Source organism: Episyrphus balteatus, chromosome 4 (assembly GCF_945859705.1).
Source record: "Episyrphus balteatus chromosome 4, idEpiBalt1.1, whole genome shotgun sequence".
Lineage (NCBI taxonomy): Eukaryota > Metazoa > Arthropoda > Insecta > Diptera > Syrphidae > Episyrphus > Episyrphus balteatus.
This window is the reverse complement of record NC_079137.1, coordinates 16,024,260-16,037,273: the sequence shown is the minus strand read 5'-3', so window position 1 is coordinate 16,037,273 and position 13,014 is coordinate 16,024,260. Positions and strand designations below refer to the sequence as shown.

At 34.7% G+C, this 13,014-nt stretch overlaps 2 protein-coding genes across 2 annotated transcripts in view; both read right to left on the bottom strand.

The window, feature by feature from the left end:
• LOC129918050 (protein sprint) overlaps positions 1-1,968 on the bottom strand; it is a 145,730-nt gene extending 143,762 nt beyond the window's left edge. Inside the window, exon 1 of the mRNA XM_055998374.1 lies at positions 1,807-1,968. Within this exon, the coding sequence (XP_055854349.1) occupies positions 1,807-1,877 (71 nt within the window). The 5' untranslated portion in view covers positions 1,878-1,968. The remainder of the gene's footprint in view (positions 1-1,806) is intronic.
• LOC129918052 (uncharacterized) overlaps positions 1-13,014 on the bottom strand; it is a 196,267-nt gene that overhangs the window by 15,922 nt on the left and 167,331 nt on the right. The window lies entirely within an intron of this gene.

Genomic DNA, 13,014 nt, shown 5'->3' with positions numbered 1-13,014 from the left:
TGCGTATGCATAATTACATGCAAGTTGAAGTTGAAGGGAATGTACTTTAATAATTTCATATTAGTTTAATTTTGTTTATATACCTAAAAAAAGTTTAATTTTGTTTATACATATACCTAAAAAAAGAGGCGAAATATTAATACTTTAAAAGTTTTCAAAGCAAGCATTATTTAAAAACGGTAGATTAAACTGTTTTGCCGGTGGACACTCATTTTTTCAAAACTTGGAAAAAAAAAAATTAAAATACCTCGAGTCTATTATTTTGGTGCATACTCAGATTCTGACCCTAATAAATAAATTTCAGTGCCTATTTAGTATTTAGACACACTTTATACTACACTTAAATATTTGAAATTTGAATTTACACACCCCTTACATATTATCTTAAGAGTTTCTGACGTTTAAAAACAGGTTAGCAAAATGTTATTTTAAAAAATATATGAACAACTTAATACATTATGTGTGAATCTATTAATTTAATTTAGTGAATAGTACACAAACCAGGAACAAAAAATAACTGTGTCACACCCGTTACAAAGGCGGTACCCATATGTATCTATCTACTGTTAATTTTCACCGTAAAATGCTGAAATACTTCTCGAACTCCATGAACAGCAGTTAAAATAGTCATAGTGATCCTGCTTGTTCAGTATCAATAAGAACCTGACAAAGTGCGAACAAAAACACGAGGTGTTCTCTTATGCTTTCCAGAATATATTTTGATATTATCATGTCCCTTTCAAGTTTTCACACTTCCTCAGGTCTTTCTTTTTTTAAGCTTAACGAAATCGGCCCAGGAGGTTATTTCCTGCATGTCATTGGCGCTACTTGAAACAGTTTTGCGGGAATGCCGTCAGATCGCGATACAGATCTGGGGCCCAATTATGGCTTACGATTACGACCATACGTTAACGTTTTGGCGATTGCAGTCTCTATCATATCAGTAGAAAAATGTAGAGAAATACAGCGGCAATACGTTAACGTATGATCGATCTCTTATGTAGCATGTGGTGCACAATCCGGAATTTGTTGCTCCGGCAAGGTCAACAAGTGTTGCTGTACATTTTCGTCAAAAACGTGGTTCAAAACTGAAGCAAAATTCTCCTGCCAACCACTGAGTTGGTTGGTGGCCTCATTCTCATCTGAACATAGGTTTAGCAGGTTATCATCATTTAAAATATTTGTTTCAAGGCTACCTACTACTTTCCAGATTTCGTCTGCATTGGCAAATATTTTTTATCAAATTAAGTACCTTGTCTTGTGGACTATTTTATCTAAGCTTCTAAGCTGCAAAGTAATGCAAAACCTACCTAATCAAAAAACACCGAGTGTAAATATTTACAAAAATAAAAAATGTATGTACTAACTTTTAAATTGCTTACAGTAAATTTTCATTCATCATTTGTTATAATTCCATATATAAACAACTTCTGAAAATCCAAAGAGTGAATAAAAATTAAGTTCCCCTTTCAAAGTGCTCACAATTTAAAAAAAAAAGTAAACACTCAAAACGATAAATTAGTTCAGTTATTGTCTGTCTATTAATTTCAACCAAACCAACGTAAACAAAGAATTTCCCACACACCAACGGGTTAAGAACTTTTCCAACAAAATATCATGATGTGATGACAATTCTTTAATTTCTCGAGAAAAATTCCATCGCAAGTCATAGTCCACTGAACTTGCTATGACTCACTGCACAAACGCTCAACATAACAGTTTATCCTTATGCCAAACAAAGAAACTGTTTTTTTATTACTTTCATTTAACCATTATTAAAAGAAACCATCCAACAGTAACACTCACCTCAAGTTTGCCAAATTTAAAATTTTTTCAAAGAGACTCCGTCCTATGTTGGACGTGGTAGAGGTGGTCATCGTTTTTCCAAACCAGATGTTAGCGCAGAAAATCCATAAAGTGTTCAACCAAATACGGCAGCAATATGGCACCAAACACCCGCCACCAAAAAAAAAAAAAAAATATTCTTCCAAACTTGGACAAAATGCTGAAAAACTTAATTTGAGTTCACTAAAAATAACTAGAAACCATTTAAAATTATTTGCTTAGCTAGCAAACTTAGTCCGGATATAGGTATTTTTTGTTGAGAGGCATATTTTTCGTTCATATGCCGGCCGCCGGCACTTTCATTAGAAATGCGCACTGAATCACTTCGGAAACCGAATTACACTCGATGCATCTTTAATCAGAGATGGCGATGGTGTATATAGGTAGAAAATGTGCACCAAATATGCACCAATACGGCGCGTGACTTAATTTTGTAAAACGAAAAACTTTTCAATTATTCTCAAAACGCTGGCTGGAAGAAAATATACGAAAATACTTTCGAGATAAACTCAGCGAAATTGGAGAAACAGCTGCTTCACATAATCGGGTCGCAAACACAAGGGAGCAAGGGGCCAGATTAGATAAATAAGTCACTTCCAAGTTGTTTATCAATTTCGACGCAAAACTAACCGCATGAAACAGAGCTAATTCATGAAAAAAGCAACAACAACAATACAAGTTGATATCGATATCTCAAGTTCGGCAGAGCAAAAAAAAAATGAACAAATGATAATTTTTATTTTTGCAAGTGATTCACCTACAAGTACAGGCTATACACGATATGTAAACACATTCCGAGACGCGTTCCCAGTGAATGTTAAAGAACGACTGACGGATTTAGCCTTTTTTTCGATCGAGCACCACGAACACGACAAGTCGCTTCGCAACGATGGAATGCTCAATGCAACCATACAAAAACGATCGTGCCGGTAAATGATTTGGACTTTGGAGTGCGAGTGGTGAATCTGTGTGGTGAAGACCGCGAGAAGGAGTCCCCCAATTGGCAGTGAAGCCCACGAAATTGGAAGATAAGCTCTGGTACTGATGGCAGGGTAAGAGTCTTGTGGATATATGCCAAGTGAATTTTGGGTGAATGGGAAGCAACGCAACATTCTTCGAGGTCTTTCTGTTAGTTTTTCTTTTTTTTTGACAGAAGTCAAGAAGCTTGACTTTGATTCGAAAAAGAAAAATGAGGGAGGTTTAATAAAGAAGTTTCTTTGAACCTTGAGTCTTTGTCTTACCTAGAGCGTAGAGTGTATAGAGAGATAATGGATTTTAATTTGAAGCAATTACGTGAGATCCCAAAACGAAGAACTTTTTGTTTTACTATTTTGTTAGGTTATTCTTATACCATTTAGGTTTGTACATAGAGCGAAAAAGTGTGGACTAAATAAAAAAAATGTCATTTCATTTAAATGAACGTTTTTGTTTGTATTTGGCCATAATTAATTAAAGAAAATTTCCATGTTGTGGCGCTTATGGCAAACATGTTTTGATGTAGAAATCTTCATAATGGTAATAGTGTCAGAGGGGAATATAAACAGACAGTCGCAACTTTTATCGTCTTCGATTATTCGGGTATATCACTTAGCGAAGAAGACATTAAATTCTAGAATAGGGCACCTAATAGGTACAAGAAGACAAAAATCTCTACTTTAAGTGTAAATTTGTGACAAAAAAAATGTGTTGTTAAAAAAAACAATTTATTTGGAAACGGAGAAGGAATATTTAAGATAAATGTACCTAAATGGGTAAACCTTATTATCTTGAAAACGTCTTGTCGCACAGCAAATTCGCCAGCACTATTCTGACTGGAATAATAGTAATTTTTCTTTCTTCGATACATCATTTTATTGTGGAAGTTGTACTATCAGAGTTATCTACAATCTATATATACTCCGCAAATTGTGAACTTTTTAATGTTTTTAATAATCGTAAGACGTAAGATTAAAAATGCGAAACTTTGCGACGTTATAATTCTTAAAAAGTACAACTAATAGGAAAATGATGTACAAGAGAAAGAAAGATAAATTATTTTGGAGAAATTAAGACTTAAGGTTTTTTTTTTTAAATGGAGGACGTTCTACAAGACAAAACAATTTATACTAAAAAGGAACTAGCCAATACTGATGTCAGACCTTTTTTAGGTTTTTTCCTAAGTTCACTGAATTGTTACGATCTTACCGATTACATTTGTAATAAAACAAAATGCACGACTGGGTCGCACGAACTTGCGTTCGTGTCTGTCAGACTGACAGACTGACTGACTGACAGACTGACAGACTGACAGACTGACAGACTGACAGACTGACAGACTGACAGACTGACAGACTGACAGACTGACAGACTGACAGACTGACAGACTGACAGACTGACAGACTAACAGACTGACAGACTGACAGACTGTCAGACTGACAGACTGACAGACTGACAGACTGACAGACTGACAGACTGACAGACTGACAGACTGACAGACTGACAGACTGACAGACTGACAGACTGACAGACTGACAGACTGACAGACTGACAGACTGACAGACTGACAGACTGACAGACTGACAGACTGACAGACTGACAGACTGACAGACTGACAGACTGACAGACTGACAGACTGACAGACTGACAGACTGACAGACTGACAGACTGACAGACTGACAGACTGACAGACTGACAGACTGACAGACTGACAGACTGACAGACTGACAGACTGACAGACTGACAGACTGACAGACTGACAGACTGACAGACTGACAGACTGACAGACTGACAGACTGACAGACTGACAGACTGACAGACTGACAGACTGACAGACTGACAGACTGACAGACTGACAGACTGACAGACTGACAGACTGACAGACTGACAGACTGACAGACTGACAGACTGACAGACTGACAGACTGACAGACTGACAGACTGACAGACTGACAGACTGACAGACTGACAGACTGACAGACTGACAGACTGACAGACTGACAGACTGACAGACTGACAGACTGACAGACTGACAGACTGACAGACTGACAGACTGACAGACTGACAGACTGACAGACTGACAGACTGACAGACTGACAGACTGACAGACTGACAGACTGACAGACTGACAGACTGACAGACTGACAGACTGACAGACTGACAGACTGACAGACTGACAGACTGACAGACAGACGGACTTCCGGGACCCACTTTTTTGGCATTCTCTACCATCTTAATGTCATGGAAAAATGTTATCTCAACTTTTTTTTTGTACGAATGCATAACTTGATATACAGGGTGTCCCAAAAGTAATGGATCAAATGAAGTATGCAGATAGGGGATCTTAAGGGCTCTCAGAATTTGGTAACTTGTTCATCCCAAATCCTTACGGTTTTCGATTTAATGCAATTCTTGTGAAATTTCGAAAAATCCCTACTTTGCAACAGTATTTTGCTTCCTGCGCCCATTATTGATTTTTGTTTTTTACAATTCTTTAACTTAAACATTGCCAAATATTTAGGAACAATTAATTAATCAAAATATTTTTTAGTCCAAACGCCATGTCGCTGCAAATTAACTAACAGTTTCAAGTTTTATAAAAAATCAATTTTTAACTTTTATTTGAAAGCAACACTGTAAAAAAAATTTCTACCGTGTGAGAATGGTTTATTATTTTAAAAAGTTGCCCTGTTATTGTAGTTTTCAAAAATGCATTAAAGTTTCCAAAGTTGCAGTTAGATCGCAAAATATTACAATTTGAATTCAACAAAACAGGGTTTTTCAAAGCAAAAATACAGGTGGCCATGGCACAGAGGAATGGGTAGATGACTTCAGAGCCAGACATCGTGGGTTCGAACCCAACGGTCGGCTCAGAAGTTTTTTCTAAAATCGCCAGCTTAACTGAGGCCACCTGTGCGATAACATGAGACAATTGTCAACGATGTCTCCCCTCTGTGCCACGTAGTTATGTGTTATATGTGTTTCTGTTGTTCTTTCTCTCTTTGTCTTTCTTTGTTGTATTAATGTCTTGTGCTGTATCAGCCAAATGGACTTAGTTTCCGAAGCTGCAGTGTGTCTAGTCCGGAAGATTTATCTTCTGATTAGATTAATATGTAATGTAATGTAAATAACACAAGACTTCTACCTCCAAACGAAATAGGAAAATCCTTTTGAAAGATTAAAATTTAAAAATATTTTGTTTTCCCCCAAAAAAGGCCGACACCGATTCGCCTGAAAGACAAATATCCAAAAGTATATTATACATATTGCTCCGTCTGTGAAACTGCCAACTAATCCTTGCAACACTTTCTCCCAATGAACCGCAAAAATTCGGTTGGTAAATAAAACCTTTTTATTTTTTTGAGAATGGATCTAATTAAATTTAACACTTTTTGTCTGCACCACTCGACCCTGATTTGTCATTTTTGTCCTTCGAGAAATAAAAGGACATTCACAGAGTAGGTTGGTACCATTTACTCGGTCTCTACTCTACTCGTTAAATACTGCAATGGAATTTAACTCTGTTTGCTTGATTTAATACTCGGACAAGCAACGGATATTTGTGTTCGTCTGGGTTGATTCTAATGGTGTGTCTTATTTGACATATGTTCCATCGAGTTACTCTGAATTCGGTTGGAGTTTTTTTGTCGTTTTTTTTTTTCTGAACGTGGCACGTCGTCATAGTCTTTGCATGGGGTTTGATTGGATGGAAACATGTCCTTCCGGAAAAAATTAATCGCCTAACCGAATATTTGAAGAGCCAGCTTGACGAGGGAAGGCTACAGAAATAGCAAGAAAAAAGGACATTTCAATATGTGACTGGAATTTAATTTCCGTAGGAGGAATATAAACACAGAAGAGTGGATGAGTAGTGCAATTTTTAATTAGAAGTAAGAATCAAGTTCCTTATTTTTTGCGCTGCTATTTGGCAATTATTTGACCCAGCTGTGATTGGTATCTTATAACATGGTGGCGTGTTGGAATGACGCATGGTGTAATTTCAATGTTAAACTAAAGGGCAGGTGAAGGTGATGGTAGTTTGCGTTTAATAATTTTTTTTGTATGAATCATCATGAACAGGTTCAAAGGAGCTATGGAATGTTTTAATATGTGCACTGTGCGGGTACCTAGTACACAACAAAGAACAAATTTTTTGTTTGTTGTCGATAGTTTTAGCTGTTTAATAGCGTTGTCTGTGTTATTAATCTCTATGTTGTATCAATGTATTGTATTTTCTCTCAAAATTAGCAATGGCTGAGTGAAGCAAGTTAAATAAGAGACAACAACCATGCAAACTGTTGAAAATCACTAGAAATCAAATAAAACTGATAAACCCAATAATTGACATAGGCTATGTGAAGTTGGCACCCCCAATTTTTCAAACCTGAATGGTTCGATTGCCCAAGGTTAGCCCAGGATAGCCCAAGACTTTTTTTCGTTAGCTCATCCTTAGTTCTAAAATTATAACGGAGTTCTTTTTTTCACCTCAAAAATCACAATATTTTTTTTTTTAACTCAGTATAAAAATTGTTGGTTTTGCACTGTGGTTTGTTTGCCCAACGTTAGTCCAGGATAGATTAACTTTTTTTTTCTTCATTTCACTATTTTTTCAAAAGATACAACAAACAACCGTGGTTTGTTTGCCCAAGGTTAGCCCAGGAAAGCCCAACTTTTATTTTGGTTATCCTACGTTAAATTTTATAAATTTTTTTTTTATTTAAAAATATTAGAACTTTTTATTCATCACACAAAAATGTACACATACACCACAGTGACCGTTTTTTTAAATTTATAATTAAGACAAATTAAATCCGGGAAACCTACACTATCTCCAAAAAAAAAAATCTCAATCGGATAAAATCTCCAGAAAATTTTTGACCCCATGGACAAAATCTCCATAGGGAAAGGGATCCAATGGACAAAATCTCCAATAAATAATTTTTTCTCCCATTTTCTCCAAATCCCCAAAAATCTCCAAATAGCAAAAACAAAAACGTAATAGAATGATAAAAAAACACTGTAAGGCAAAGTAAAATCAGGTCTAAACACGACAATTTTAAAATGATAAAGGTTCCTCTTTTAAAACGGAACACAAAAAATAAATTATGTAAACAACCGTCACTTGAACCTTCGTTGTTGGAACTACCATTCGTGTGCCTTAACAATGATTCTAAAATACTGGAAGGATACAGCAAGTTGAACTAAGCATAATCTTTTGAGGCAAGTTATCACAGCTTACAATTTAATATGAGTAAAAATAGGTCTTTCCAAAATGAAGATGCGCAAGTTGTGTATCTTGAAATTTTGGGATTTTCGCTCGGAGATTTTTTTTTTTGGAGATTTTTTCCTGGAGATTTTGTCTATACCCAGGTCTGTCTTGGGGATTTTGGCTTTGGGGATTTTCGCGCGCGCGATTTGATTGCTTGATACACAATTTGCGCATCTGAAATTTTGGGATTTTCGCTCGGAGATTTTTTTTTTGGAGATTTTTTCCTGGAGATTTTGTCTATTACCCAGGTCTGTCTTGGGGATTTTGGCTTTGGGGATTTTCTCTTTGGGATTATGGGTTTTAGTCATTCATCACCAACCCATTAAATCCAATGGTGTTTGCACTGCGCATCAAATGTTATTTATTTGACTTAGATTTCTTACTGGATTGAATGTATTCCTTATAGCATTCCTGTTAAGAAGCTTAAGTTGGTTTGTTTCATTTCACCTTAAAAACCACAACATACAAATATTTTTTCAAGTGTAAGAATCATTAATTTTTTTGGTTTGCCATACCTAGAAAAGTAAAATCTATCCAAAAAGTTTTCAAAAGTAACAATAAATATTAAATGGTGTGAAATATTAATTCCAACATATAACATCACGTTTTTCGCTTGCCCACTCTTAGTTCAAAAATTATAACAAACATATTTTTTCAAATTATCAACCTCTTAATAATAAAAAAAAATTCAAAGTAAAAATTATCCTTTTTACGCACTTCTTGAATTTACAGTGGTTGTTTCAAGAAAATTCCTTTACTGTTTTTGTTTATAATTAGTTCAAAAATTAACTTAAAAACTAATTTCAAAATACATACATAGTAGTAAAAGAAATCACAAAAAAGAAATCAACTCACACCATTTTATATTTATTGTTACTTTTGAAAACTGTTTGGATAGATTTTACTTAGCATGTACCTTTTCTAGGTGCTTATATGGCAAACCAAAAAAATTAATGATTCTTAAATTTGAATAAAATATCAGCATGTTGTGGTTTTTAAGGTGAAATGAAACAAATCAACTTGAGTTTCTTAACAGGAATGTTATATGGTGAAATGAAACAAATCAACTTGAGTTTCTTAACAGGAATGTTATATGGACTACATTAGATCAAGTAAAAAATCTAAGTCAAATAAATAACATTTGAGGCGCAATGCAAACACCAGTGGATTTAATGTTTCTAAATTATAAATTTTTAAAAAGGTCACTGTGGTGTATGCGTACTTTTTTTGTGGTGGATAAAAACTAATTCTTCCAAAAATTTTAAACTAAGAGAAGGATAGCCAAAATAAAAGTTGGGCTATCCTGGGCAAACAAACCACGGTTTTAAACTAACGATTTTTTCACAGGAAAAAAAATCCCAATTTTTTGTTTTTGGTATGAAAAAAAGTTTTGTTGTTGTATCTTTTGAAAAAATAGTGTACCTAACAAAAAAAAAAAAAAAAAAAAAAAAAATTGGGGTATCCTGGGCTAACGTTGGGCAAAGGAACCACAGTGCATAACCAACAATTTTTACACTGAATAAAAAAAAATATTTCTTGTGATGTTTGAGGTGAAAAAAAAAATAATTCCGTGGACTCTGTAATTATTACTTTGTTCATGACTTTTTTGCAGTATTATTTGGTATATCAATCACTTTTGTAAGAAATTTCTACATTAACTCTAGAATCGAAGCACTCTACTGTTTATAGGGTTGTTAATTTCTCCTCAAACTGCTTGATAAAATCCTTACATGAATACCAAATGAAATGCACAGCATCACAAAAAAAAAAAAAAAATAATATACAATTCAATTGGAGATCATTAGTGTTAATTTTCACCTTGGATATGATGAACGTACAGACATTCACGAATGCATGTTGATGATCATCAACCAGTGACTTATAATCATCCATCAACATAGCTTCCATTTTATACAAAAGATGCGTTTGAACTACAAAGATTATTTACAAATGAGGAAGAAAAAGAACGTGCCGTGTGCCTTATAAACCCAGTTAAGCGATTTATCGGACTGCTGAGCCAGGAATTGGGTCAACATGATCAACGAGACGAGATCACACGAACGAACGAAAGAACCAACCATCCAACGAACGGGTGCTTCGTTATTAGAAGCTAGAAAGTAAAGCCTAGAATTGCACTGTTTAGCTACACTAGACTACCATCACTCTGTGGCTTTGTGGCATTGGCACGAGAAAATTACTGATGCGAGATTTTCACATTTTCCTGCGAGTAAAATGCAGTTTAACAAGTCGTGAAGAAATGAAGCTGTGCATTCAGAGTTTTGATAGATACTCGCTTCTACGGATGAACGGATCAAATCGATTCGTGGGTTACGTTAGATTTTATGTTTCCATTTTAATTCAACGTGACGACGATTTACGATCTGATATTTGATCCAGATATGGCTTTGGTTTTTGCATTGTTATTGAAGTTTGATGCTGCTGTTTATTATTAAGAAGTGTTGTAGAACGTGTATCTATGGACTTTTGTTACCGTGCTTGCTTCGGAGGCATGTACAATTTGCAGCTAGAACTAATCTCGAGTTAAGATAATTTGATCTGAGTTGGTTGCAATGCTTGATAGGTGACAGGTGATGTGGTAGGATGATGAGGTTGGAATAGTTTATATGAAGAAAAATGTACAAGAAGTTAAGAATGGAAATTGCAGGCTTTAGATCCATATGAAAGTTGTAGAGGATTTCATAAAACATCTCAATTAGATAAAATAACATTCTTTGTGAACTCTAAAAGCACATTTGAGAGCAGAAATATCTATGAGATTAGTTTAATTAAAGAATTTAAACAAGAATTCATAATCCCGCATGAAAGTCCTTCTTTTATATAGGCCAATGCTGAGGTTAATATTCAATATAAATTAGAAACCTGCCTCAGGCTTAAGATTCCTTCGTCTACTTAAGCTTCTTTATGGTCCTTCTCTCTCTCGAAACAAAGTATGTTGTTGTTAAATTTATATTTATATAGACGACCCCATTCCATGGCAGTCTGCATAGCTGGGACAATTGCTATATTGCATATCCTTTCCTTTCTCTCTTGATATTTATGGTTTCCAATATTAAAATTTTCCACAATCTGTAGCTGTATAGCAGCGAAAGGACGACAACAACAGCGCCTACCAATGGAATTTCTTTTTCTATTTGCTCTTATACTCATTTCTGTCCAATTTTCATTCTGTTGTGTTTTGTCCGTTCCGTTCGGGGTCCTTGTGAAGGGACGAGTTTTATCGGTACTCAGCATACAGCTAGCGGGCATTTCGATTATTGAACACAGATGTGGCCCGTTCACATCAATCTTAGATTAACTACACCACCATCATCCACTCGCACCAACAAGTTCCCGATTAAAATGTATTTAAGTTGCGTTACAATTTCGTAGTGGAACGGGGAAGAAGTCTGTACATGGCACAGCACTTATTGCACAGCATCCCTTCTGGGCATGGACCTTTAAAACTCACACAAACAAATATGGGGCTCTATGGGGCTGAATTCGCCATTACCACTTGAAACTGGGATTTCAATTGAGGAGAGCACTGTTTTTCGCATGGAAGACCAACGGAGAAGAACGCAAACATGGGTGCTAAATTGTATTCGAATGGAGCAGATAGCTTTTTTTTATTTCTCTACGATTTCTTGCTTTCATTTTGTAAATATAAATACATAAACGATGAGACAATGTGGTTGTTTCATCGTTGTTTGTATTTATTTTTATGAATAATCAACTAATAAAATTTATACGCGAATCAAATGGACGGTATCGAGAGTAGGAAAATAACAATTATCAGAATTGAACTGAAGTAGAGGGAATAGTGTAAATATGTATTTGGAGAACCCTTATACATTTCAACAACTCTTACAACGTAATTATTTAATGGCCGATTCTGAACAAAAAGCATTTTTTCCAGAAAGAGGACCTTAAACTAGGGGTGTGCTAAAGAGCGATTTTAAAAGAGCAGTGATAGCAGTGAGCAGCATACAAAAAACAGCTATTAATAGCTGCTATTTAATCAGCATAAGAAGTTAACGTAACAAATTATTCCATTAATTTCTTCCTGATTTGAAATATGATCAGGTTTTTAAACAAAATGTAACCAAACAACTTTTACCAATACTGCCCATAATCTCGTAAAGGCCCTAACTACAAAATTTTCGATTTTGATTTTTTTGCATAATTGGTATTAGGGCGTTGTCTCTGATTTATCCTTATTTATTTTTTTAGCCTAGGTCTTCAAATAAGTCAGAAAATTCAAAATGTACTTTTGATTTTTTTCATTTTTATATGCAAATTGCGATATTAGATTTAGTGTTTCCCTCTATAACTCAGAAGTAAGAAAATTGTAGTTAGAGCCTTTACGAGATTATGGACAGAATAGAGCAAGTACGTGCGACCCATTCGTGCGTTTTATTTTAACGGAATTTAATTTCCAAATCCAGCCTTTAAGGGCCAAACCGGAATTTTTAGTGAACGTCCTCAAAAATGTGGGTGCTTTCTTTTATTTTAAATTTTTACAGTGTGATTTGTAAGTTTTTTTTAATGACCTATTAAAAGCAAATTCATACTTTTCTTTGTAAATTTTTTTGATTTTTTGCTTCTGCTAAATTGTGTTAATCATTAAGGGAATCGAATAAAATGAACCAAATTAAATGGCTGTCAGACAGAAAAATGTTTTTAATTACAAAATATACAATACATTCATAACGGTTCATATTTCAAACATATTTTTTGTCTGTATTTATTTATTTATTTTAGTTCTGAAACTTTTAACATCTATACTAAAAATGTATAAAATTCATATTTTGTGCACCACTGATATTTACATAGTGAGGAGTATATGAACTCTTTCAGCAGAATTTGATTTGGTTTTGTTAAAAAAAAATTAAACTTTCAACGACAAAAATATATGAATTGCAAATG